General features: G+C 41.7%; 1 protein-coding gene across 1 annotated transcript in view; it reads left to right on the plus strand.

The window, feature by feature from the left end:
• Window positions 1-27,295, plus strand: part of PUM3 (pumilio RNA binding family member 3) — a 48,343-nt gene that overhangs the window by 7,704 nt on the left and 13,344 nt on the right. Inside the window, exons 4-14 of the mRNA XM_047700029.1 lie at window positions 1,977-2,112; window positions 2,704-2,779; window positions 4,434-4,527; window positions 4,797-4,863; window positions 5,652-5,826; window positions 6,783-6,886; window positions 7,864-7,942; window positions 10,174-10,272; window positions 11,125-11,178; window positions 14,980-15,060; window positions 23,711-23,853. Of these exons, the coding sequence (XP_047555985.1) occupies window positions 1,977-2,112; window positions 2,704-2,779; window positions 4,434-4,527; window positions 4,797-4,863; window positions 5,652-5,826; window positions 6,783-6,886; window positions 7,864-7,942; window positions 10,174-10,272; window positions 11,125-11,178; window positions 14,980-15,060; window positions 23,711-23,853 (1,108 nt within the window). The remainder of the gene's footprint in view (window positions 1-1,976; window positions 2,113-2,703; window positions 2,780-4,433; window positions 4,528-4,796; window positions 4,864-5,651; window positions 5,827-6,782; window positions 6,887-7,863; window positions 7,943-10,173; window positions 10,273-11,124; window positions 11,179-14,979; window positions 15,061-23,710; window positions 23,854-27,295) is intronic.

The following is a 27,295-nucleotide window of genomic DNA, read 5'->3' on the forward strand; positions in this document are numbered from 1 at the left end:
CTCCCTGCTGAGCAGAGAGCCCAACGAGAGCCCAGAACCCTGGGATTATGACCTGAGCCGAAGGCAGAGGCTTTAACCCACTGAGCCACCCAGGTGCCCCATTGGCACGGCATTTTAAACACACACACACACACACACACACACACACACACACACACGTTCTCACGTGAAAACCCGTCATGAGGTAGCCCCGGTTCCTTTTCTGTGGGAGTGATGTTCCTGACATGTCAGGATGGATCTCTGCCTTTATTTTCTTATATTTGCGTGTTGGCACTGAGGGGAATTGGATACTGGAGGTCCCCGAAGCTGTCGTGTGTACTGCAGCCCGCCGTGGCAGATGTCAGGGCGCCCAGAAGCTGGTCAGGGTCAGCCCTTCTGTTCTGTGTGGTACAAGATGCCCTGATGCGAATAGGAAATACGCCCTCTGTTCGGGCAGTCTCTGGTTACCACCAGGAACAGATAAGTAAGGGGAATAATGAAGTACGTTGTAGTAAAGCGTATAGCCATTAGAAATTACGTTCTTGAGAAATAATTTAGTTTTGTGGAAGAACGCTTACAGTAGAATAATGTTTCAGTGAAGCAGTGAGATTCTGAATTTTTAAAGATTAATATAAAACATACATAGGGAAGTGGCAGGAAGAAAATAAAATATTACTACTTCTGTGTAGGTTTTGAGATGATAGGGGAATTTTGTTTTTTGCATTTTCTAGGTTTGTTTATAATGCATGTGTTTTCTAATCTGAGGAGGGAGATGTTTAGAAGGCAGTAATTCCCCAAAGGGTTTCTCGAAGGACACTCAGATAAATAATACCTATTTTATTAAGTTGTTCTTTGTTTAGCCTTAAGTGGGTTTTTTGATTCATTTGGTAAGATACTTAGCTTTTGAAGACCAAAAAGCTCTAATGGAAAGATACTGGACTTCCAGAGCATTACTCTGTAGAAAACTGAGAAATTTGGACTGGGTACTGTCGTGAGTAAGAGGGAGCAGAGCACGAAGTTTCGGAGTTGTCTCTGGGTTTCAGCCCTGGTTCCACAATTGAGGACTTCTGTGACCTTGGACAAGGAACAGAAGGAACTTCTTAGTGCCTTTGTGAGAAAGGGCATGTTAATAGGGTTGTTGTGAGAATTAAATGATAGATAACAACACTCAGGATACTGAAAATTTTCATACATTTTTCCCTGTTTTAGTTTGGACTGATTTTTGTTTACATTAAGAACTGATTTTGTTTACAGTAAGAACTGATTATACCTAAAGTCTGAGGACTGTAATGTTTTACAGTAGAATTTTTATTTCATAAATGAAAAGGAAGCTTAAGGGGCGCCTGGGTGGCTCAGTGGGTTAAGCCTCTGCCTTCAGCTCAGGTCATGATCCCAGGGTCCTGGGATCGAGCCCCGCATCGGGCTCGCTGCTCAGCAGGGAGCCTGCTTCCCCCTCTCTCTCTGCCTGCCTCTCTGCCTACTTGTGATCTCTGTCTGTCAAATAAATAAATAAAATCTTTAAAAAAAAAAAAAAGGAAGCTTAACATTTTTCAGTTGCTTTTACAATCTTTTTTTTTTTTTTAAAGATTTTATTTATTATTTGATAGAGATCACAAGTAGTCAGAGAGTCAGGCAGGGAGAGGAGAAAGGAGGCTCCCCGCTAAGCAGAGAGCCTGATGCAGGGCTCTATCCCGGACCCTGAGACCATGACCTGAGCCAAAGGCAGAGGCTTTAACCCACTGAGCCACTCAGGTGCACTCTGTTAAGAGTCGATATGTACCTGGTGAATGAATGAGTGGTTGTTTTCAACCAAATTGAGAATGTATAAACTGCTCAGAAAATGAAATAAAGTCTGAGTTTATAGGAAATGATATTTTTACAACAAATGTTGGTCCTGATAAGTGATTGCCCTGTGTACCTCATTCGTACTGGTTTGCGGTGTTCAGAATGTTAAATGTAATTTCTATAATGACCAGAATAATTTCTCAAATGACTAGAATCAGCAGCCAAGAAACCTAAATGGGACGACTTCAAAAAGCTGAAGAAAGAACTAAAGCAAAGCAGGCAACTCAGTGACAAAACCAACTATGACATTGTTGTTCGGGCGAAACAGATTTGGGAGATCTTACGAAGGTAATGCTACCTCGTGGCATCATTATTAGTCCTTGGAGAGCACGGAGGGCTGCTGGTGCCCCTCGTAGGTAGTGAGCTGTCCTACCCGGACCTGCACAGCGCTGGCATTATTCCCGGAGCCCTCAGCACTGTGCTAGGCCCCATTGGTGTGGGACGTCTGTGCGTGGCAGTAGTGTGTGGAATGGTGTGGATGGGGTCAGACATGCTTATGGAAATGGATGAGAATGAAAATGGATAGGAAATGCTTTCTGACAGAGTTCTGAGAAAAAGGAGGATAGTTTCTTATCTGCTCAGTTTTGAGATACTTAAGTGTTTGGTATCGTGGACACTTTCCTTACTTCCAAGGTTCTGGCTGCGAAGATTTAAATTGATGCATAAAATTACACCTTGTGAGATGAGTTCTTGTCTTTGAGAAAATTGCTTTTCTCTGGCTGCTCTGGAATAGTAATTTTAATGTCAGAGGTTTGCTGCCTCCAAAGAGAAAATCATACCTCTACCTGGGTGAATGTACACTGGTAGGGTTTTTAGTTTCTCCTGTTTAAAATAATGTCTTTACTTAAGCTCTGTTTCCCCCTTTATTCTCATTTATAGAAAAGACTGTGACAAAGAAAAGAGAGTGAAATTGATGAGTGATTTGCAGAAGCTGATTCAAGGGAAAATTAAAACTGTAAGTAGGGCAGGCTCACAGTTGCCTATGTTAACAGTTGAAATCGGCTCACTGTCAGGAAGGGCTGCGTGACCATTCATGATCTGTGAAGTTGTTTTAAATGTATTTGGCCACAGATTTCAAGTACCTGTTACAATATTGACTAAATAAAAAATTTGATAGTTGGCACCTTACTGCTGGGAAATGAGTAAAATATCAAGTATTTGGCTCTTGTCACTTTTTTCAAAAATTTACTTACGGTAAATCAGTGTTCTTTAAAGTTGCCTTGAGGAATTTATTAGTTAGGGAGTCTTTCTCTGAACTCCGTATGCTTCCATATGTTCTAAATTGCTGGTTTTTTGAATATATGATGTTAACAGAGGATTACTTCTTTCATCATTGCTTTTACAAACATCATACAGAGATCTTTGAAATACAGATTTGGGAGTTCTAAACTAATTTTCATTGTTGCTCCTAAATTGTATTTTATAATAAACCTCTGTTGATGCTTGTGTATTTGGGTAAATACTTAGCTGACTGTTCACTTGTGAGACAACAGACTTAGTAGTTTTGGGGACCCTGGGGGGGTAGCCTTTGCCAGACCACATACGTAGGTCTAACCAGATGCTGTTTTGCAGTTTGAAGTCTTGAACTACGCAAGTTCCCAGCAATTGCTTTCTTCTTTATTCAGGAAGAAGTCTTTTTAGGCTAGAACTTCTCAGTTCCAGCAGTAGTATGTTATCCTTGATTCATGAGTATTTTACACTCAACTTTCCCAACTACCCTTTAGTTAATACTGCATGGCCTTGGGAGTGAACGTGGTGTTCAGATCCTCACTCTGCAGCTTAAAATGTGTATGCCTTTGGGCGGTGACAACCTCTGTATCGATTACTGTGTGCTAGGGGTTGTGGTAACCATTGCATACTTTGTCTCCTTTAACTTAATGTCTTTGTCTCTGATGGACATTTGATACATCTGGGATTCAAAGAAGTTAACTTTCATCCCCAGGGTCACAGGGATAGTCTGCTCCTTAACTTCTCATAAACTTGCTTTTCTCATCTATAAAATGGGCATAGCAACAGCACATTCTTTTTTTTTTTTTTTTAAGATTTTATTTATTTATTTGACAGACAGAAATCACAAGTAGGCAGAGAGAGAGGGGGAAGCAGGCTCCCTGCTGAGCAGAGAGCCTGATGCGTGGCTCGATCCCAGGACCCTGAGATCATGACCAGAGCTGAAGGCAGAGGCTTAACCCAGTGAGCCACCCAGGCGCCCTGCAACAGCACATTCTTAAGGTTCCTTTAACATTGAAATGAGGAAAATGTACTTGAAGCATCAATCCTGGTTATATAATAAGTGATCAGTATGTACAAAACAGCCATCTTTTTAAAAACTTTTAGTTTTATCAAAAATATCTCTGTAAATGTCCCTTAAGGAAATTCTTCGGAAATGCATGGTATGTATGGTAGGTGGCAAAACCGAAGAATGTCATCTCGTACAATTGAAACAAGCATTTCTTCTCCCGATCTACCTCGGTTTGATTTTATCCATGAGGACCCTACCTTTTGACTAGCAAGGAATAATAAGAGTGGTAGCAATAAGACATAATACTGTGATAAAGACGCCCATCTTCAGAGAGAATCAGTGTAAAGGCCCAAACTGGTCTTTCCTGCAGATCGCGTTTGCTCACGATTCCACCCGTGTGATCCAGTGTTACATTCAGTACGGGACTGAAGAGCAGCGAAAACAGGCATTTGAAGAGCTTCGAGGTATTTCTTTGATGTGGGAGATTAATCGTGATTATTCACACGAAGTCACTGTTTTTCTCTTGAAATACCCAAGACTGCCCTGGAAGATAATTCTTACTGAGGGAAAGCCGTGTGTTCTCTGTAGGACCTTTTTTTGTTTTATTTGTTCATTGCGTGAGACAAGTTAGGAGAGTTGTCTGTGTTCCCAGGATTGTGCATTTTGTAGTTCTTTGCTTCTGGGGGACTGTAGTGAGGCTAGCAAATCTTCGTAAATGTATTTTGTTTTTCAGATGACTTGGTCCAGTTAAGTAAAGCTAAGTATTCCAGAAATATTGTGAAGAAATTCCTCATGTATGGGTGAGTTGTTTTATTTATAAGATATATTGTCATTAGTTTTTTAAAGGTGGGGATACCAGTTGTGCACGTGGTCTGGGATCCTAATAATGGCCCGAGGCAGATGCTTGTGATGTTTCTGGGGCGCGTGGTCTTAAAAGCAGTTATTGAAGTGACGTAAACAACGGCCTGGCCTTCAACACTCTAGTGAGTGTATTTTGATGCCCTGGAAGAGGAGGTGACCAGTATTTAGAAGGTGGAGGGCTGGGAGGGGTAAGGGGAGGAGAATCAGTGGGGTTATGGTTAGAAAATGTCAAGACAGGAGGGTTTCCTAAATTAGCAGGAATTGCTACTTGTCCTGACTTCTTTTTTTTGAGCATAAGGTGCCATAATGTGCTCACCAATAGTGAACAAAATTTCCAAGTATTTCCGGCTGTAATTGAACAGTGTAATACAGGGAAGGGACACCAGGCACGTACTGTGTGCCAGTCCCAGTGCCCTATGCACCCGAGGTCACGCGGCCCTCGCCTCAGCCACATTTTTTGTGTTCTGTGAGCGAAGAAGCTGCATCCCAGAGAATTCCAGTAACTTGCTCCGGATCCCTCAGCTGCCCAGCAGAGTTAGGTCTCAGACGCCAGTAGCTGGCTGGCTGCCGCGGAAGCTGGCAAGCTGGAGGTGGCCTTCTGCCTTGCGTTTCTCTGGGGCGCACCACCCGGCATTTTGATGGGTTGGGCTTAGGGCAGTTAGGTTTTGTTGCTCCCCAGCTTTCTTCTCCCGTCACTGAGCTTTTCCCACTGTCGCATTGGGCTTAGGAGTAAGCCACAGATCGCAGCGATCATGAGCAGTTTCAAAGGCCACGTGAGGAAGATGCTGCGGCACGCAGAGGCGTCCGCCATCGTGGAGTACGCCTACAACGACAAGGCCATCTTGGAGCAGAGGAACATGCTGGCCGAGGAGCTCTACGGCAACACGTTTCAGCTTTACAAGGTGACAGCCCAAGACGTTCTGTGAGCGCTCGCTCTTTCTCCGTGTGCTGTGCCTGACTCTGCAGTGCCCTGTTCTCAGAAAGTAGTTTTGCTTTGGCTGGTCCGTTAAGACACTGTCTCCCACTCTTTGTTGTCTTGGACGGTTTTGCTGGTGTGTTGAGCCAAGTGATCAGACAGATTTCTCTTCCTCCCAGAGCACCATCTCTAAATCCCCTTTAAATTAAACTACATTGTTACTCCCTCCCCAGTGCTCTGTGTAGTGCTTCGGTGTGTCCGTTTTCTGACAGACTGAGGGGGATGACTCTTAATAGGTAGCAAAGTTTTGTACCCGCCCCCGGCTCTGGACGAAGTGCCTCGGGCTCCCCATCGCTGCCTTCCGAGTGTCTTCATGGTGTGGACTGTGCTTCTCCAGGTTGTATCCAGGGAGGAAAGGGAGCACAGAGAACCAGCCTTGGATATAGTACAGGGATTGAATCAGAAAGAGGCCAGGAAGGGGACTAGGACAGTTAAAGGGTCTGTTTCAGACCCTGTGACATAAACACACTCCTCTGTCTCCAGGGATACGGATTATTTCCGGGCTTGCCTCCACTAGTCAGGTTCAGCTCCTGCTTTGAACTGAGTGCTTTACTGCTTTTGTGACTCCCACAGTAGGAATATCCTCCTAATTACAAAGCGTATGGTGGCAAGAATTTGTGAGCTGACTACTTGATCTTACGAGTAAGACGTGCTAGCACCTGTCGACTGGTCGGATTGGTCAGCTGTTTGGGCTGCTCTTTAAATACATTGATGGGTGTGTAGAGTAAAAATCAGACAATCGAGTTACTCCATGAGTGTATCTACAGCAGGGCTTTCATTATATAAATAGGGGAAATCTAAAACTTGTATTAAGCTTATTTGAAATAATTATGTCGAAGAAACCTGATTAAACCTAGAGGGGTTTGATTTTTCTCGTTGTAGTCAGCAGATCATCCAACCCTGGACAAAGTATTAGAGGTACAGCCAGAAAAACTACAGCTTATCATGGATGAAATGAAGCAGATTCTAACTCCAATGGCCCAAAAGTAAGAAACCTGTTTTTGTCTTTTCTTAGCATTTTAGAAGGAAATGTTATATAACCCTTGCATAGAAAAGGTAGATGGTTTCCCAAATAGATTGTGCTACTTACATTGGGTCCTGAAGCTTAGATGCTCAGGCATGTGGCCTTCTTAAGCATTTGCACCGTACTGGAGTGGTTAAGGTGTAGCCTTTGGGACCCAAACTGCCCAGGTGGGAATCCTGGTGCCCCCTCACTTACCAACTATGACAGCCGGGCGACGTAACCTCAGCTTCCACATCTATAAGATTGGGATACTAGTAGTACGTGTTCCATGGAAGTTTATAGAGATTAAAAGGGTTAATGTTTCCAAAACACTCAGAAACAGTGCTTTGCCCATAAAGGCAGCCGGTGTCTGCTGGCTACTGAGATGGTCCATGTCAGCCTGACATCTTCGTGCCGTGATGGTCGCCTCCACTGTACGTCTGTATCCCGCAAGTGTTACGTGGGGAAGCTTGCGTCAGTTCGGGCCTGTTGCGGTTGCTGGTGCTGTTTCGTTCTGTTCATGTTTTAATTGGGCTAAAATTATTTTATGAAACGAAGCATTGTGAAGGGTACTTGACAGGAAGAAAATAACCATAAAAAAGCCGGTGCACATAGGGATTTCTAATCACATGTCCGTTGTTGGGTAAAAGCATAGACGTCTTTACTGAAGATGGTAGAGTACTTGGAATGATGATAGGTCTTGGCCAACTAGATACTAGAAATTTGTATGCTGGTTTTGATTGTAGAGGCTACTAAAAGACTTAGAGTCTGGAAAGTGGTTTTTTTTTTTCTTAATTCCTAGTATATTGCTGAAGGATGTATTCTGTCTTACGACGTTACAGTTGCTAAGCCATTTCATTGGCTTTGATTATCTTAGGACAACTGAGGCTGCCTCAGTCTCTGTTACTGTATGGAGTGCTAGATCTGACACAGTCTGTCTTCCCTTTTCTCTCTTTTCAGGGAAGCTGTGATTAAGCACTCACTGGTGCACAAAGTATTCCTGGACTTTTTCACCTATGCGCCCCCAAAGCTAAGATCAGTAAGTTCTTGCTGTGGGTTTTTCAAGCAAACATAGAGGAAGAGCCATGTTAAAATGTAAAACACTGCTTTGAAAATTTTGGAAATTTTAAATAGTTTATTAATTTATTTGGGAGAGACGGAGGGTACCTTAAGCAGCCTCCACGCCCAGCATGGAGCCCAGTGTGGCCTCCATCTCATGACCCCAGAATCATGACCTGAGTCAAGATCGAGAGTCAGATGCTTGGCCGACTGAGCCACCCAGGCACCCCTGTTTCCTTATTTAAAGAAGGTAAGCCACTAAACATCTTTTGAACAAGTTTCTACTAATTCCATTTAGATATTTGCCAGAAGACAGTGGAATTGACCATAATTTTATCAATCTTGTTGGATTTTTATATTTTAATTATTAGCTGAAACTGTCCTCCAGCTAACCATACTGAAAATTAACTCACAAATAGATGTTCGGCATACCAGGGGTTTGAAATTCCCCTGTGCTGATAAAAAATCATGTCAGCGTTAAAAGGCTAGGGGAGGACACTTCTGTAAAACTAAATGGACCATGAACACCTGGACCTTATACGCTGGAAGGATAAGGAACACAGAGTAAAAATAATTTGTACTGCCCTTCAAGTCATTGGTAGGAATACAAATGAGAACTCATCATTTAGTCCCCCGAACTTTGCTTGCCTCATCAAACCGAACTCATTGCCCGTTTGTCCTCATTGCAGTAGTAAGGGGTAACTGAAATAATGACCCTGACTTCTCGTTAACAAATATGCCGGATTAAACATTCATAGGAATTTTGACCCTCTCAAAATTGACATAGGGAAGGGGCGCCTGGGTGGCTCCGTGGGTTAAGCCGCTGCCTTCAGCTCAGGTCATGATCTCAGGGTCCTGGGATCGAGCCCCGCATCGGGCTCTCTGCTCAGCAGGGAGCCTGCTTCCCCCTCTCTCTGCCTGCCTCTCTGCCTACTTGTGATCTCTCTCTGTCAAGTAAATAAATAAAATCTTAAAAAAAAAAAAACAACTGACACGAGAAAAGACCTTCCCGAGAGTAGCTGCTCACCTAAGCGTATGGTCCCGTGAACATAGCAGCTGCTGCTTCTCTTTTGGGGATTTCTCTCTCTTCTCTGCAGAGCACAGTTTCTGACAGGTCTGGATTTATTAAGGCAGGACTGTATTTTGGGAGTGAGAATATGAGCACTTGGGTATATTTAGTGGTAGAAAATATTTTTTTTAGCGTTGAATGTATTAATAACACAAAACTCATTGGGGACTTTGTGTGAATATACATTAATGAGACACATCTTCCCTGGCCCTGGGGCATTCACTCTCCAGCTGGGTGGCTCTGAATAGATTCGCAAGTTGAGATATGTAAGCTGAGAGCTGTGTCTTTGAGACCCATCCTGGGAAAGGATAACAATAGTTAAAGATGAAATCACTTGATCCTTACTGATGAAACTAAGCACCCACCTTTCTCTTTCAAGGTCTGAGACTTTGTTTTTATTTTATTGATTTGAGATAAATTTTTAAATTGGGAACAGACTCAAGTGGGGTCCTGCAGCTTTTGGCTGTCAGAACTCATGTACCTCTGTAGGCCAGACTTCCCAGATATAATTATGAAATTATGTACATTGACAATGAAGAAGGAAGTTTATAAATAAACTGAACTACCTTGTAAGAAATTAATGACTAGGTTTTTACTAAGGGGTTGTTGATAAATGAGGACCTAGTCTCATAGACTCATTTTTCTTAGGGAACTATTAAGTGTTTTTATGGTGAATTGTTAAAATGATTTCTAGAAATAACCCAATGATAAGCTGAAAAAAAGAGAAACTCTTTTCAAAGTTAGTGTTTGGTTTTTTGTTCATTATATACACTATTCTCTTAGGAAAGAGCATTTTATTTATTTTATCGTTAAAAACTCCCTTCTTACCACAGTCACTTCCTAGATTTCTTTTTCTTGAAAAATCTTTTGGAATATACTACACATCTATATACCTTTTTGAATAGATAATTGGTAAACTCCTCAGATATCTTAATAGAAATTGCTACCACTACTTGCTGCTGTTGATGGGGAAAAAAATGTTTAGACAAAAGTTGTTTCTGCATGCTTCTCTACAGAATGAAAACTTAAATTGTTAACTCCCTGTACTTTCTTTCATCCTCCGTGCATAACTGCCCCTCAGTAGACAGATTTTAAAAAGACAGGAAGAATAAAATAAAGCCCCGGTGGCATTTGTCCCGTAGGAAACGATCGAAGCCATCCGCGAAGCCGTGATCTACCTGGCGCACACACACGATGGCGCTAGAGTGGCCATGCACTGCCTGTGGCACGGCACACCCAAGGTGAGTGGTCCCAGAGACCTGCCCTCTCCCACCGGCTTTGCCCTGACGTGTGCAAGCAGCATTGTCTTTGCGTAGTTGCACCTCGGGGCCTCCCACGAATGGGATTTTCTTAAGGCCTGGTGTTTCTTTGTTGGAATTTTCATTTAAGTATGCAAAGCTGGAGTTGTCTTTATTTGGGAAGGGACCCGTGGAGCAAGTCAACAATGTTTATGCCAAGCTTACCTTTATAGAAGTTTTGGTACCTCTCCAGTCCTTCGATTCCTCATTTAATGATCTTCATGGGAGTAGGAGAGGCAGGAGGTCCTAATGAGCAGCTAGGTTGGCTCACGTTGGGTGTTCATGCTTGCAGGGAGAAGGTAAAGATCCACGTTAGATACAGAAGTTTCACAGAGGTGTGACCCGTACTTCCTTGATAGTATAATTTTGCCTTTAAAAGAGTTGTATTTTGCCCACTTTTTAAATGAATACAGATTTAATTTCTGTTCAGCAAGTAAGTATAGAATACTATCTACACTGTGCTCTCAGGCATTTGTAGGAGTTCAGACGCTGAATGAGTTCTCTCCATTCTCACTGTTTTAAAAGAAGGTAGTTTCACTAAGTTTGTCTTATAGCTAATAATTCTGTGCTTCTGTATTTCGGTCTCAGTGCATTGTCACGAACGGGTCTAAGGTTGTAATAGTTCTGAAAGGACTTAAAGCATTTTGCCTTTTTTGGGGGGGGGGTTGGCTCATAACTGTTTTCAGTAGTGAAGAGTATGCCAGACTGGTGGGAATTTTAGTATTACATAAAATTTTTGGCTGTAATTTTTAAGCGATCACTGAAAGCTATAACAAAAGTTAATTCTTTTTTAAGGACAGGAAAGTGATTGTGAAAACAATGAAGACTTATATTGAAAAGGTGGCCAATGTAAGTATAATAAAACCACAGTTTATTAGGTTTTTGTTTGGTTTTGGCTTCTCTTTAAGTTTTTTTTTTAAGATTTTATTTATTTATTTGACAGATCACAAGTAGGCGGAGAGGCAGGCGGGGGGGGGGGGGGTGGGAGGGGAGAAGCAGGCCCTCTGCTGAGCAGAGAGCCTGAGGTGGAGGGGCTCCATCCCAGGACCCCGAGATCATGACCTGAGCTGAAGGCAGAGGCCCAACCCACCGAGCCACCAGACGCCCCTCTTTAAGTTATTTTTAATAATAAAATGAAATCACGTCTATTGCAGAAAATTTGAAAACTGCAGAAAATTGCCAAGAAGAAAATTGTTCGTTGTTTACTTTTTCTGTGCATATGTTTGTATTTTAATGATACTAAATTTACACTAAATAAGATTTCTCCTTTTTTCATTTAACATCCTCTTGTGACAGTTTTCCATTTTTAGTAGATATTTTTTGAAGGCCTGGTATTTACTTCTTTAATGAATTTGTCCAATTATCTTATTAAACATGGAAATTAGTGCCTAGAATAAATTTGTAAAGTCAGCAGAGAAAATTCTAGTTAAGTTTTATAGTTCTTTGGGATCCTTGGAGATGCTGTAACAGCTCTCCAGGTGAAATTATAGAGGATATGAAAAGATTTTTCTGAGGGATTAGCTGCCTCAAAAAAAAGTATTTGTATGTATTTAAATACTAAGTGGTTTTCCATAGTATTTCTGGAATATATATAATAGTAAGCACTTTTTTATTTTTGAGTTACTTTAAACTTCTAATTTACTGGGGAACTAAAATTGGTTGGTAACAACTATTTCCTTTGAAAAGTCCAATGAGAGCTGCTAGCATCTGGGGAGTGGCCAGTGATGCTGCACACACACACCTGAGTTGGTGCTGTGTGACCACATACATACCTGTCATCTTCTGTAGGGCTGGAGACTAGCCGGAGCACGGAAAGCCGTGTGGAGGGCAGCTCACTTTTCTATAATGAAATGAAAGAAGAGATTCTTTAGGGAGTGGTTTCCAGAGTATGACAAGATTTTATTAGTCATTATTCACCATTAAGTAAATCTTCTGTATAACATTTTAATTTGAATATTTTAAATTAGAAATAAATAAACATAGAATGTTAATAGAAAATTCTGGAAAGCATTAATAGTAAAAGACATCATTAAATAAGAAAATTAGATTGTTTTAATTTTACAGTTTAGTGGTAAAAACAGTTTTTGTTTTTACTTTTTGTCTTTGAGACCCTAATCCCAACCAGGCACCATGAGAAGGAGAGATTAACAGTGCAGTGCCTTTTGCATCTCGAGGAGTTGCCTCTACAGAGGGGAGAGAAACTAGTAACAGCCCATGGGTTCGATTTATGGTTATTTAGAAGCGTGTACATTTCCAAATATTGGGGATTCTTGACATACTTTATTATTTCGATCCTTTTAAAATTTTAAAGACTGATTTTGTGGCCCAACATACAGTCTCTCTCAGTATCTTGAGGAGAACTTCTTTTGTGGAGTTAGTGGGTGTGGTTCTCTGCAAATGTCAATTAAATCAAGGTGGTCGATAGTGTTGTTCAAAGCATCAGTGTTTTTACTGATTTCTCCACCGGCTAGTTCTCTCAGTTGCTGAAAAATATTAAAAGCTCCAACTGAAATTGTAGGATTGTCTTTTTCTCACTTAATTTTTGTCCCAGCTTCTCTTGTTTTTGCCCAGAGGTTGGTTTTGTGTTTGGGCATCTTTCTACATGTGGGACTTAAAAAAATCAGAGACCGGGGCTTGTGTACCCTCTGCATATTGTTCTCTACTTCGTGTTCTCCGCTCAGTCCACCTCGGGGGTCATTTTATTTTAATATATATACATTTTATCTGCCTCATTCTTTTAAATGACCTGATAATGTTTTATTATATGACACATAATTCACTTAACCAGTCCCTACTGTTGGGCACTTGAGTAGTTTCTAGTTTTTTGTTATTTTAGACAGTACTCGGGTACTCTTCTGCGCATTTGCGGAAGCACGTCTGTAAGGTAAATCCCTAGAAATGAAATTGTTAGATCAGAAAATACATGCACTTTAAATTTTTATAAATGTCAGTTGCTCTTTAAAGAAGTTGAAGCATTGTACATTCTCACCAACAATAAAGAAACGTGCCTGCTTTTTCCCAGACCTTTGCCAAGTTAATACATTAGCAGGGGTTTTCCCTTTTGCATAGATGATAGGTGGAAAATGGCATTTCATTGCTTTAATTATTGTCCTTAAAGCAAGTATTATTTCATATGCTTTTTTTTAAATTTTATTTATTTATTTGACAGAGAGAGAGAGAGAGAGAGATCACAAGTAGGCAGAGAGGCAGGCAGAGAGAGGGGGAAGCAGGCTCCCTGCTGAGCAGAGAGCCTGATGCGGGGCTTGATCCTAGGACCCTGAGACCATGGCCTGAGCTGAAGGCAGACGCTTAACCCACTGAGCCATCCAGGTGCCCCTATTTCATATGCTTAAAGCCACTTGTCCCTTTTTTTCTGTGAACTGACTCTTTGGGTTCTTCGCCCATTTTTAGTAGAGGGTTGGTTTTTATATGGTAAAGACGTTAGACCTTTGTTATTTTTTTCTATTTTATTTCTAATTGAAACATTATTACCTGCCCTGTTCTTTAGACCAGGTTCTAAATGAGTGTTACCAGAAGTCAGATAACCTTCTCAAGGTAGAAGTTGCTATCCTTATGTAGGATACAAAAAGAATATGCTACCAGCTCTGAAAACACTTTTTTTCCCCTCTTTTGTCATGAGGTAGAAGTTCTTAGACTTTGGAAACCATGTCAGCATCACAGAAGTAATTGTTATTTTAAGAAATGACCATTGTGAAAGTCACAACATACATTTTTTAACCTTGTGCTGCTATACTTTTTAAAAGTGGTTACTTTAATTCTCATAGTATCTAAGTATATTCTTTTATTTTACTATTTAGTATTTCTCTTCTGATTATGTAGGATTATTTTTTTTTAAAGATTTTATTTATTTATTTGACAGAGAGAAATCACAAGTAGGCAGAGAGGCAGGCAGAGAGAGAGGAGGAAGCAGGCTCCCTGCTGAGCAGAAAGCCCGATGTGGGGCTCGAACCCAGGACCTGGGATCATGACCTGAGCCGAAGGCAGCGGCTTAACCCACTGAGCCACCCAGGAGCCCCTATGTAGGATTATTTTACGGAAATTAGACAGTATACAAAAGAAAATGAAAAATCATTTATAATCCTTTAACCTAGCAGGGACCATTACATTACAGTGTTTTTCCTTCCCTGATTTTCTTTGTGCACGTATTATGTATATTTTGTATTAGATCTGAGTTTATTTGCTATATTTTTCATGATTAAAATACTGATGTATATCTATACATAGATATATGCATACATACGTATGTATATATATAGTTTTACATTCTTGGGTGTTGGTTCCCTACCCCCCCAACTTACACTTGCATTTTTTAGTGTAATTTTCAAGTAGTTATTTATTAACAGGATACCTGTTTTTGAGAGGTGTTATATCCTGGTTAGTTAAGAAAAATGAGACTCGGCTACTTGATATTGAAGAATGTGCTTTTGTTTTTCTTTTTTTTTTTTAAATCAACCTAGAATATAATTAACTAGGTCCTGATAAGAGAGGAAGTTCCTTTGAATGGCTTTTATCTGTCTTGGTGTTATATTAGACCGTTGTCAGGCTGGTAACCTTATAAAGTACCTCCGTGGGGAGAATGAGAGGAGGAGCTGTGCTTGTTCTAACCTTCCTAGCTTCCGTTTCTTACAGGGCCAGTACTCCCATTTGGTCTTACTAGCGGCATTTGATTGTGTCGATGACACTAAGCTTGTGAAGCAGATAATCATATCCGTAAGTAATTCTCATGATCTTGAGCATAAGTTAAATTGATACATCGTTTGCAATGATGTCAGTTCGATTTTACACCTGTGTGTGTGAAGATGTTGAAGTGTGCTTTCTACTGGTATTTTGGGTTTTTTGTTTTCTTTCTTTCTTTTTTTTTTTCTGTTGTCTCAGTTCTGTTTTGTGGCATTTGCTTTTTTTCCTGTGTAAACCACGATCTTGGAGCTTGATATTAATATTATTTTGGATTTGCAAGGGACTGGTTACATTAGGATCGCATCATGGCTTTTTGACCACATGATTTGTTAAATGAAAAATGAGTCAGCAGTTCTGTATTCAGATGTGATGAGAAGTTCATTGCTGTAGTAGTTCTGCAGTTAATTTTTCAGGGACTCATGGGCGGAGCATCGATGTCCTTTCTCTCCTCCCTTTGCAGAAACTACCTCGGCACAGGGACCTGGTTTATCATTGCCTCCGTTGCTGGGCAGGGCTGGAGAAGAAACCGATAAAACTCCTGCAGTTGTGATACTCCTTAGAGCGTTCAGGAAAGCTTTTTCAGAGTCCTATTGAAAATCTTTACTAAAATTAACAGACCAGCTTCCTTTTTTCATTTCAGCAGTTCCTTCTGAGTGTGGTACAGTGACCACAGAGTGGTAATAATTAAATGCAGTTCATTTAACCCTAAGATGGTCCTCAGAAAAGCTGTGGTCCTTTGGTAAAAGCAATTCAGAGTAACATCTACCTTCTTCAATGCTTGCCTCTTTTCCTGACTTCTGAATATGTGATCCTTTCTTCCCTTCCTCTCTTTCTGGTGTGCGGGGGGGCGGGGGGGGCGCTTTGTGGTAGAGGTTCCAGGGGTGAGGATCAGCCGTTGCCATGTTGGTAACAGTGACCACATTTAGAAACATTCTTAAAACCATATGATCTGTACAGACCTGGATTATTCATCAAGGTATTACACAGACCTTTGCTGGATACACTCAGATGGGGCCCTTCGGGAAATCTTAGTGACCAAAGCTACTTTCCCACCGTGAGCAGGGAGGAGCCGTGTGGATGTGCAGAAAGAGACTTTAACTTTTGGCATGTGGGGGTGCTGTGGCCTCTCTCTGCAGCCCTTCTGGAAGTGCAGAGCTGGCGTAGTGGGAAAACAGGCCGGTGAGGGCAAGGTTAGGTGCCAGCGGAGGGCCCCAGTGTGTGTGAATTTCTCATGCCCTTGCTGTCATGTTCTGACTTTCCCCTCAACTGTTTGAAGATTGCGATGACTTTCTTTGGGATGGGATTGTGGGAAGAAATGAGTCGGCAAGCCTTGCATGTCACAGACGGAGTATGTTGGCATGTTCCTTGTGACTGTGTTACCCTTTTGACTCCAATCAATCATGATTGTTTTTCATTCTGGGGACAGAGATGTGAGGCCATAAATTGGCAAAATGAACAAAGTTGTTTCATGAAAATGGAAACAGGCTGGGCTATTGAAAATTGCTTTGTTTAATATTTTCATAACAACTAAAATTTGCATAAGGGCTCCAAATGGGTTTCAAGAGAAACCAGGATTGGCCACCATTGTCTGCTAGATTAGTTTCTTCCAAACTGTCGTCCCTCTTCAAGTTGCCGTTGAAACAGTTTTAATTCCTCGTGCTTATCGGTTTGATTCCCACAACTACTTGAGCTACATTCCTCATGCCTTTCTCATACTTAGGGCAGCTTTTCCTGAGAATGGCGTGATGAACTCTCGCTCCTAACTGACGGGAGGCTCAGCAGGTTCTGGGTATCATTAAACTATATAGCTAGCGATAAGATCCGGGAATGCTAATTGCTCTTGTGTTTTTCCCACCACCACAAAACCTGTTGCAGCATTCAGTGCTTTTTAAAAAAAAATACCCAAGGAAACATAGCGTGGCTAATAAGCATCCTGATCAGGGTAACCAGGCTTCCTGAAATGTCAGGTCGGAATCACAGCCGGGTCAGCTGAGCCCTCATCTTTTCCCACCCGCTTGACTTTCCAGAATAAACATGCTTATAAAATTTGATCCATTTTCCCCTGGAATTGTTGGTATGATGCAGCTGCTTTGACAGCCGCGTTCGTCTGAAAAGGAGAGAAGTACCCTGACCAGTTGCTGTTTGAAAGGAATAAGCATTGCTGTGTCCCTTTAAAATACTACTATTTTCTAAATATACAGAGAAGTACTAAGACTAATGCAGCAAACACCCAGCCTCCCACCATCTGAGAAAGAAGTAAAACTTGACACTTGACGTTCAAGCCTTCTGTGCACCTGTCCCTGATTGCTTCTCCCCCGTACACCCACTGTAAGAAATTTTGTTACGTATTGTTTGCATGCGCTCCGTATTGTTTGCATGCGCTCCGTATTGTTTGCATGCGCTCCGTATTGTTTGCATGCGCTCCCTTATCCTTCGGCTGCGTGTAGATGAATATGGCCCTGTTTGCATGTTTATAGATGCTCTGTAAGCATGTCTAGCATGTTTTCTCCCACGCCGCGCTTTTCTCTTTTGGTGTTAGGTTGTGAGATTTCATCGGGCTTGGCAAGTCTTTTTTTAGTACAAGGCCAGGTTGTAACTATTTTAGGGGTTGTCTATTCTTGGTTTTTACGTTGTTTGTTTTTAGCGACCCTTTAAAATATGGAAACCATTCTTACCTCACAGGATGTGTGAAAACAAGCCACAGGTTGGATTTGACCCATGAGCCATGGTTTGCCCACCCTGTTCTAAATCACTCTCAGCACCAAAGAGTATTGTACTATGAGAATACCATAAATTAGTTTTCCCTTTTCCTGTTGGCAGTTTTTAGAACATTAGAGTTTTCATTATTTTTTGCTGTTCAAATTTTAGGAGCATTCTTGTATGTCTCCTTGTTTTTCTTTCTTTTTTTTTTTTTTTTTAAAGATTTTATTTATTTGTTTGACAGACAGAGATCATAAGCAGGCAGAGAGGCAGGCAGAGAGAGAGGAGGAAGCAGGCTCCCTGCTGAGCAGAGAGCCCGATGCGGGGCTCGATCCCAGGACTCTGAGATCATGACCTGAGCCGAAGGCAGCGGCTTAACCCACTGAGCCACCCAGGCGCCCCTGTCTCCTTGTTTTTCTAAGGCATTTACTTAGCACAGTCAGTGGGCTGCCAGCTACACTGCTCATATGTTCATAGAGTCACACGCCGTATTTCCCACCCAGCCACTACAAAACCTGTTGCATCGCGCAGTGCTTTTAAAAATAGCCAAGCTGGCTTAGTGTTGCTAAGCATTCGGCTCAGAGTAACTGGGTTTCCTGAAATGTCAGGTTGAAATCATAGTCTAATAAACACTCCACCTTCTCTCATTTAAGAAGCAGCACCAGTTCTGTCTCTAGGTGGTTTTCTGATCTCCCAGCCAGCCCTGGTCTCCCCGTCCTCACAACTCCTCGAGTTTGTCTTTGCCATCTGTGCAGTTAGCAGTTGATGGTGCTGTGCCCCAGGCTCCGGGCAGGTAAAAGGAGGAGGCAGCCAGGTGTGGGGGGTGAGCTGTGGGGGAAGGAGAGGCTGGAGCTGCCTGTCCAGGGTGGTAGCTGCCAGCTTCTGGGAATCTGAGCTCCACGGGGATAGATTTTCCTGGTTCTGTTTTTGATTACTTTTAATTGTGGTAAAACACGCATAATGTAAAATTTGTCATCTTAACCTTTTCCCCCTTTTTTGCACACTTTCTTTTTTTATTGAAGTTAAGTTGGCATACACTGAGTTTCAGGTACACAGCGTAGCGATCGGACAATTACATATATTCCTGTGTGCTTACACGGTAAGTAGCAGTCCCCATGCGTCACCACACAAAGATATTACAGGATTGCTGACTTCCCTGTGCTGTACTTTACAGCCTGTGACGTACTCATTTTGTAACACAAAAGAAATATAAAAAATACACTCGTAAATACAGAGAACAGACTGGTGGTTGCAACAGGTTGGGTGTGGGGAGTGATAATCGACCTTGGTGAAGGGGATGGAGAGAGAAATTCCCAATATTTTTAGGTTCAGTAGTATTAAGCTTATGCACACTGTTCTGGAACCAACCTCCAGAACTTTTTCTTCTTGCAGAACTGAAATGACACTCATTAAACTCCGTCTTCCAGTTGTTTGATCACAAGGAGGTGTACTTCTGGATGGAATTACTGTAGTTCTTAAAAGAAAACACTTAACAGGGCTGCCATCCTTGCCTCGTGATCTTCCTTTTATACCTACCCATCCTTTACCTCTTACTGGTATTTTTCACCTTTATTACATTTCCCATGCCTCTTCCACTAGATTTTGGCTCTGTGGGGTTAAAGCCAATGTACATCTCTTTCTGGCCCCACACGGAGCCCCGCAGAGAGGTGTGTGGACCAGAGGCTCCGTTCTCGGTATGGTGTGCTGCTTTCTGTATGTCCTCCTGCGACTGAAAGTGCGAGACGTGCGCTCTGACCCTGCTTCTGGGGTGTACCCTTTATTGGGACCTTTACTTTTCCGTTTTAAAAGAGGCTCGGCGAAACAAGAAGGCCCGTGAATCTCATAAGGGTCCAACACGGGGAGGTCAGAATTGGGCAAGCATGTCTTCGGAGGGAGGGGTTTTATCCTTCCCGCACTCTGCTTCGGTCCGCGCGCCTGCTCCAGAGTAAAGCACACAAAGAAGTTACCACAAATGGGTCTTGGGATTTTCTCTGTCAGTTTTATTGAGAAGGGATAGTTGAGTCGAAAACTTTTAAAATTGAACCTTCATTGTTGGGGTTCTCTCTGTCTTGAGGATGCCAAATTCATGACCCCAGCAACTTTACTTAATCTCCCCCAGTTTAAGAGCCTGTAAACTGAGAGGTGTGTTTTTAATATGGACATAATTACTTTATAGCATTTTTCAGTTTGCAGCGCGAATTTTCTCCTTTGTTCTTGGTAACGACCCACAAGGGAGGTGGGTATATCCTTTCCTTGTACGGATGAGGGAGTTGATAGGCAGAGAGGTTAACTGATTTGCCAAAGGCTACTCAGCTTGAACCCAGAGATCGAACCCAGCACACAGCTGTATCATAGCTACCCCTCACCTACTTCTACCTCTTCCAGTAGTCAGAAGTGTTTTGGGAGGATCATCTAGAAATTTCTCTCTGCTTTCTCTGTAATCCACGCTGAAGAGAAATGAATTAGTACTCCTGAATATACAGCCATGCTCGTAGTATTTTATTTTTTCCAAGATGAATGTTTTTGATGGTAGGAATGCTTGGATGAGCGTGAGATGGGGAGAATTAAATGGTACCGCAGTTTTTTAAAATGGGGAGGGGCAGAGGGAGAGCAGGAATCCCAAGCAGGCTCCACACCCAGCACAGAGCTCCACTGGGAGCTCGACATGGGGCTGGACCCCACGCCCCTGAGATCATGACCGGAGCCAAAATCAAGAGTCAGCTTCACCAACCGAGCCCCGCAGGTCCTCTTAATGATACCACATTTTTAAGTAAAGGTTTTTTTTAGTTTCATATGACAGTTTATAAACATTACACTCTCTGAAAAACCTTAAATTTAGACTCTGAGTTTCTTAATGACAAACTGAAAGGAAGGAAAAGTTCAGTGAGATTGGGGACTAGTCCTAAGTAATATTTGTGCTTGGGTTTTGTGTGTTATTTTGGAAGCCCTAGCTTATTGTGTTGAGAAGCATGTGCGTTTCCCAAACCCTGTGCGTTGTACTAGCCCTTAAGTGTAGCCTCCGCAGAGAAAGTTAAGTAGGTTGAGGAGTACATTGTCAGGTTCATGCCTCCTCTTTTCCTCTTCACACCAAAGGAAAAACCATTAATTAGAAATAAAGAGCAGCTATTTATAACTCTTTATTGCATACTCCCCTAGGGTTTTGTTTTGTTGGTTTTATTTTGGTTTTTGATTTTTTTGGTTTTTTGTTTTTCAGAAAAGCATTTGCTGTTGTTTGTGGACTAGAAAGAAAGACAGCATTTTATAAATGTTCAAAAAATCCCAAGGCAAGCAACACAGTTCGTTCACTATCACTCCTACCAGAAAGAATAAAGATATCAGCATCTTATTATATAAAACTGTACTTTTAGAATCGCATTACAGGTTCACCAGAAACTATGGATGTAGTTTTAGGCTTCATCAGGGAAATATTCAGTTCAGATCAAGTTAGATACTGCGCATCTAGCCCATTTGGATCGGAGTCTGGAACTGCTCACTGTTACCCCAACAGCTTTCAGAATTTTTCTTTTTAATTCTTCTTCCTTTGACTTTTGTATCCCCTAATACCTCCACCCTCTAATTATCAGAGAAAGGGGGAGCAGGGAAGCAATATAACTTCTGTTCTAAGGTTCTGTTCCCATTTATTACTAGCTGGTTACAGAGCATTTATACTGGAAAGTGTGCTGGAGAAATTTAAATACTGAGAGTTTTTGTTTTGTTTTACGGTGCCTATTTAGAGGTGGAAGTTGAACAGCTATTGTATTACCTATTTTGCTTTTTTTATTGAAATTTTGAAATCAAACATGTCTTGATTTTTCTGTTCTATTGAATTGCTATGTTCAGGATGTTTTGGAAAGGGGGGTGGGGGCAGGGACTCTTTCATAAGCACTTGTTTTATTTTGTGTGTGTGGAGTATAAAGACTACAACCTTATTATAAAAATAAATAAAATGAAACAATCACTACCACCATCATTTAAAAAAAAAAAAAGCATTTGCTGTGAAGATACTATACCCCAGATTGGTTTTCTTTAGGACAGTAGATTTAGCGGGGGTGGGTTAATGATCATAGAAATTGGCCTAAGCTAGGTATCATTTTCACTCCTCTTCTTTCAACAAATTAAAGCATCTGTCTTTTTTGAGTTGGTTAAGCCTTAAATTGGAAAAGCCACTCTGAAGGTATCCTCTGTTTGTGGTACTAAATGCTTCATTATAAAAAATACATATTCTGAGCCCACTCTGGGACATGTTTACCTTGAAATTACAAAGGCGCTCCCTCCCTCATGATAAGGTATGAACATTTCCATCTTCCTTTTCTGACTGAAATTTTAACTTTTTTGCTTCCTGGGTGGTTGAAATTCATAACCATTTGGATGTGGTTAGATCTTTTGCACCTGTTCTCTGCAGACCTTTATCTTGTACAAAGAGATATTCATATGTCATCCTAACCATCTTCAAAAGTAAGAATGCAACAGGGTTTAAAATCATGGAAACCCATGGTCTTGGGTCGGCCACGTCCTGGTGAGTGACCTTTACGCATCTACCACAAGTCACTTACCTAAGCCTCGGGCTTCTTCTTAGTAAAATGGAAGTGACTGTAGTCCCTCTGTCCTGGTGTTGGCAAGAGTGTTTAGGATCATGGGCGTAGTGCTCTCCGCATTGGTCTGGCTTCTCCGAGTGCCCTTCAATTGTTAGCTGCTATTACGAGTTTTAGGAAGCACAATATATTTTTGTGTAGACAGGGAAGGTTGACATTTTTAAAAGAGAACTGTGGTGTGTGGGTTCTGCAGTTGGATCACCGACCTTGGGGGCACAGATTTGGTCGTATTGGGATGTCCTCCCTGACCAGCTTCATTTTTAGCTCGGATCCTTGCATTGAGTTATGAATCTCAAATCTCATTGAAGGTAACAGTTATTTAAGAACATAGCCCATCTGAGTAGATTTTCCCATGGAGAATTCCTTTCCGTGGAGTTGGGGGACCAAGACTAGTCAGAGGCCCACCACTGACACGCTGTGTCCTCTGGCAGGTCCCTTCTCCCCTCCATGGGTCCTCACTGGTAAACCCGAAGACCTGCGCAGAGCTGTTTCGGTGGCCCCAGCCAGTTGTGCAGGACCTGCGCTGCACAAACACGTATGGCTGCGAACACCTATTAGGCTTGTTGCAAGAATTAGGAATGTTAAAGGGGAAAAAACATAGTTTTTTTCTGTTGCAGATTCTCTGTTAAGAATAGAGGAATTTTTAAACCGTAACTTCGCTGTCTGGAAACATCAGCACATTGACACAGGAGCTTAGCCGGGGTGGGGATGACATTGCCTTTGTTACTTCAATTCAAACAACTAGAAAAAGGAGATTATTGTTCTTGGGAAGTTGATTGGAAATGTCATAGAGTGTAACTGTTTGTAACCGCTCCGTGGACTCTCTCTGCATTCATTCCCCTTCCCCCTGTTTCTGTTTTCAATGCAGTCCTTAAACAGCCTTCATTTGCCATGAATAAGCAACTAACTTTAAAAGCCTTTATTCACTTGTTCGATGTAACAGAGTTCCTTTATCTCCCTTCACATACATCTCAGTGGGGAAATTCTAGTAAGAATGTCCTTCATCGATGTCGATTCTACATGTAAAGCAGCTGCAGATTAACTGTATCTGCTCGGTGACCCCAGCAAGCCATGTTCCTAGTAAGAGTGGCCTGAGAACTCTTGGTCATAGTGAAGGAGGAGAACGCTTTTAAAGAATTTTTTTTAAGTCCTTGAGCTCGGTCAGCCATATAAACGGCTTGTTCAGTAATGCTGGTCACAGTCCAGAAGCCGTTCTGTGTTCTGAGCGTCCGGCTTTGTGCTTTGAGGGTGAAATTTCAAAATCAGCTCCACGTTTTCTGCGAAGCACATGGGAGAAAAGTGTCACTCATGGCTCCTTCTGTACCCTTCAGATTGCAAGCGTACCTTGTCTTAAGCACATATGTTCATTTTTTGTTTCTATAATTTTCCAGGAAATTATTAGTTCTTTGCCCAACATAGTAAATGACAAATACGGAAGGAAGGTCCTGTTGTATTTACTGAGCCCCAGAGACCCTGCACATACGGTGCGAGAGATCATTGAGGTTCTGCAGAAAGGAGACGGCAACGCACACAGGTAAGACGAGCCGAGTCGCGGGAGCGCTTTGCTCCTCCGCTCTGCCTGCTTCTTAGTTTTGAGGAGCTTGTGTTTCCAGAAACGTGCTCATGCACTCATACCCTCTATCGTGCTTCTTCTTTAAAACTCAGAAGGTGAGGGCACCTGGGTGGCTCAGTGGGTTAAGCCTCTGCCTTCGGCTCAGGTTTTGAGCTCAGGGTCCTGGGGTCGAGTCTTGCATCAGGCTGTCCGCTCGGCACGGACCCTGCTTCCTCCTCTCTCTCTCTCTCTGCTGCCTCTCTGCCTACTTGTGATCTTTCTCTGTCAAATAAAGAAGTAAAATCTTTAAAAAAACAGAAAAACACCCTTGGAAGGTAAATCCCATTTTTAAGCCTGTAGTTTTGACAGATTCTTAAGGTTTTTATCTGGAAAAGGAAATAAAAGAATCATGCCAAAAGAATACCTCTGAGTGTCTGGCACATAGTAGATGCTCAGTGTATGTGGTGTGGTTTGATTTTGCTCTATTCATTTGTTTAGTTTATAGCAACTTTTTTAAGGCCTGTTTGTTTGTTTGGTTGGTTGGTTTTTGACTCCAGTATAGTAACATACAGTGTTGTGTTAGCTGCGGGTGTACGGTGTCGTGATTGAGCAGGTCTGGGATAACTCAGTGCTTGTCTCGTTAAGGGTGCTTTGTAATCCTCTTCCCCTGTTTCACCCATCCCCTACCACCCCTTCCCCTCCGGTAACACTATTTTGTTCTCTAGAGTTGAGAGTCTGGTTTTCAGTTTGTTTCCCTTTTTTCTATGTTGATTCGGTTTCTTAAATTCTACATGTGAACGAAATCATACAGAATTTATCTTTCTCTGACTGACTGATTTCACTTAGCCTTCTACCCTGTAGACCCATCCATGTTGTTGCAGATGCCAAGCTCTCATCCTTTCTCTGTGCCCAAATAATACCCCATTATCCACACACCAGCTCTTCTTTATCCAATCCTCAATCAGTGGGCACTCGGGCTGCCTTCATAATTTGGTTGTCGTAAATAATGCTGCAGGAAGCGTAAGGATGCATGTATCTTTTCAAATTAGTGTTTCATATTCTTCGGGTAAATACCTAGTAGTGAAATTACTGGATCATAAGGTATTTCTGTTTGTAATTTTTTTTTTAAAGATTTTATTTATTCATTTGACAGAGAGAGAGATCACAAGTAAGCAGGGAGGCAGGCAGAGAGAGAGGAGGAAGCAGGTCCTCTGCGGAGCAGAGAGCCCGATGTGGGGCTCGATCCCAGGACCCTGGGATCATGACCCGAGCCGAAGGCAGAGGCTTTAACCCACTGAGCCACCCAGGTGCCCCCTGTTTGTAATTTTTTGAGAAATGTCTACACTGTTTTCCAGTGGCTGCCCCAGTCTATTCCCACCGACAGTGCATGAGGGCTCCTTTTCCACCACATCCTCACCAGCACTTGTAGTTTCTTGTTAATGATCTTGGCAGATACGAGGTGGTATCTCGTTGTGGTTTTGATTTGCTTTTTCCTGATAAGGAGTGATGTTGAGCATCTTTTCATGTGTCTGTTGGCCCTCTGGATGGCTTCTTTGGAGAAATATCTGTTCATATCTTCTGTCCATTTGTATTTAGATTCTTTGTTTTTCTGGTGTCGAGTTGTGCAAGTTCTTTATATATTTTGGATACTGACCCATTATCAGATGTGTCACTTGAAAATATCTTCTCTCACTCTGTAGCTTGTCTTTTAGTTTTGTTGATTATTTCCTTTGCTGTGCAGAAACTTCTTATTTTCAGTTTATTTTTGCTTTCCTTTCCCTTGCCTCAGGAGATCTATCTAGAAAAAAGTTGCTACGGCCGATGTCAGAGAAATTACTGCCTGTATTCTCTTCTTGGATTTTTATGACTTCAGGTCTCTCATTTAGGTCCTTAATCTGTTTTGAGTTTATTTTTGCGTATGGTGGAAGAAAGTGGTTCAACTGCATTCTTTTGCAAAATGTAGCTGTCTAGTTTCCCAGCAGCTTTGTTGAAAATACCTTCCTTTTCCCATTGCATAGTCTTGCCTCACAATCTTTTTTGAGGATTAATTGACCCTATAATTGTGGGTTTATTTCCGAGCTCTCTGTTCTTTTCCATTGACCTATGTGTCTGTTTTTGTCCCAGTATCTTACTGTTTGGATCACTACGGCTTTGTAGTATATCTTGAAATCTGGGATTGCAGTATAGCCCGTTGTGCTCTTTGCTTTAGCTATTCAGGCTCTTTGGTAATTCCATACAAATTGGAGAATTATTTGTTCAAGTTCTGGGAAAATGCGGTTGGTATTTTGATTGGGATTGCATTAAGTCTGTAGATTGCTTTGGTAGTATGGACATTTTAACAATATTCTTCCAATCCATGAGCACAGAATATCTTTCCATTTGTTTGTGTCACCTTCATTTTCTTTCATTAGTGTTTTATAGTTTTCAGAGTACAGGTCTTTGGCTTCCTTGTTTAAGTTGATTCCTAGGTATTTTCTTTGGTGCAATTGCAAGTGGAATTGATACTTAATTTTTCTTTCCGTTACTTCATTATTACTGTATAGAAATGCAGTGGATTTCTATGCATTGATTTTGTGTCCTGCAGCCTTACTGAATTCATTGATCAGGTCTGGTAGTTTTCTCGTGGCATCTTCAGAGTTTACTCTATATAGTATCATGTCATCTGCAAATAGCGGAAGTTTTTCTTCTTCCTTACTTTTTTGGATTCCTTTTGTTTCGTTATGTTGTCTGATTGCAGTGGCTAGCACTTCCTGTGCTCTGTTGAACAAAAGTAGTGAAAGTGGACGTCCTTGTCTGGTTCCTGATCTTAGGGGAAAGCTCAGTTTTTCATCACTGAAGATGCTGTCAGCTGTGAGTAGATGGGCTTTATTATGTTGGAATATGTTCCCTCTAAACCTGCCTTGTTGGTTTCTATCACGAATGGATGTCGCACTTTCCCAGATGCTTTTTCTGCATTTATGGAAATGCTCTTACGGTTCTTACCCTTCCTCTTACTGCTCCGATGTATTATGTTGATTGATTTGTGAATATTGAACCACTCTTGCATCCCAAGAATAGATTCCACTTGATTGTGGTGAATGATTTTCTTTAAATGTATTAATGGGTTTGGTTTGCTGATATTTTGTTGAGGGTTTTGCATCTGTGTTTGTCAGAGATAATGGCCTGTGATTCTTCTTCTTTTTTGTAGTTGCCTTTATATGATTCGGTATCAGGGTAATGCTGGCCTTCTAGAATGAGTTTAGAAGCTTTCCTTCTATTTTTTGGAATACTTTGAAAAGAACAGTTGTTAACTCTTCATTAAATGTTTGGGAGAATTCACTGGTGAAGCCATCTGGTCCTGGGCTTCTGTTTGTTGGAAATCTTTTGACTACTCTTTCAGTGTCAATGCTGGTAGTCAGCCTGTTCACGTTTTCTGTTTCTTCCG

Source organism: Lutra lutra, chromosome 13 (genome assembly GCF_902655055.1).
Source record: "Lutra lutra chromosome 13, mLutLut1.2, whole genome shotgun sequence".
Taxonomy (NCBI): domain Eukaryota; kingdom Metazoa; phylum Chordata; class Mammalia; order Carnivora; family Mustelidae; genus Lutra; species Lutra lutra.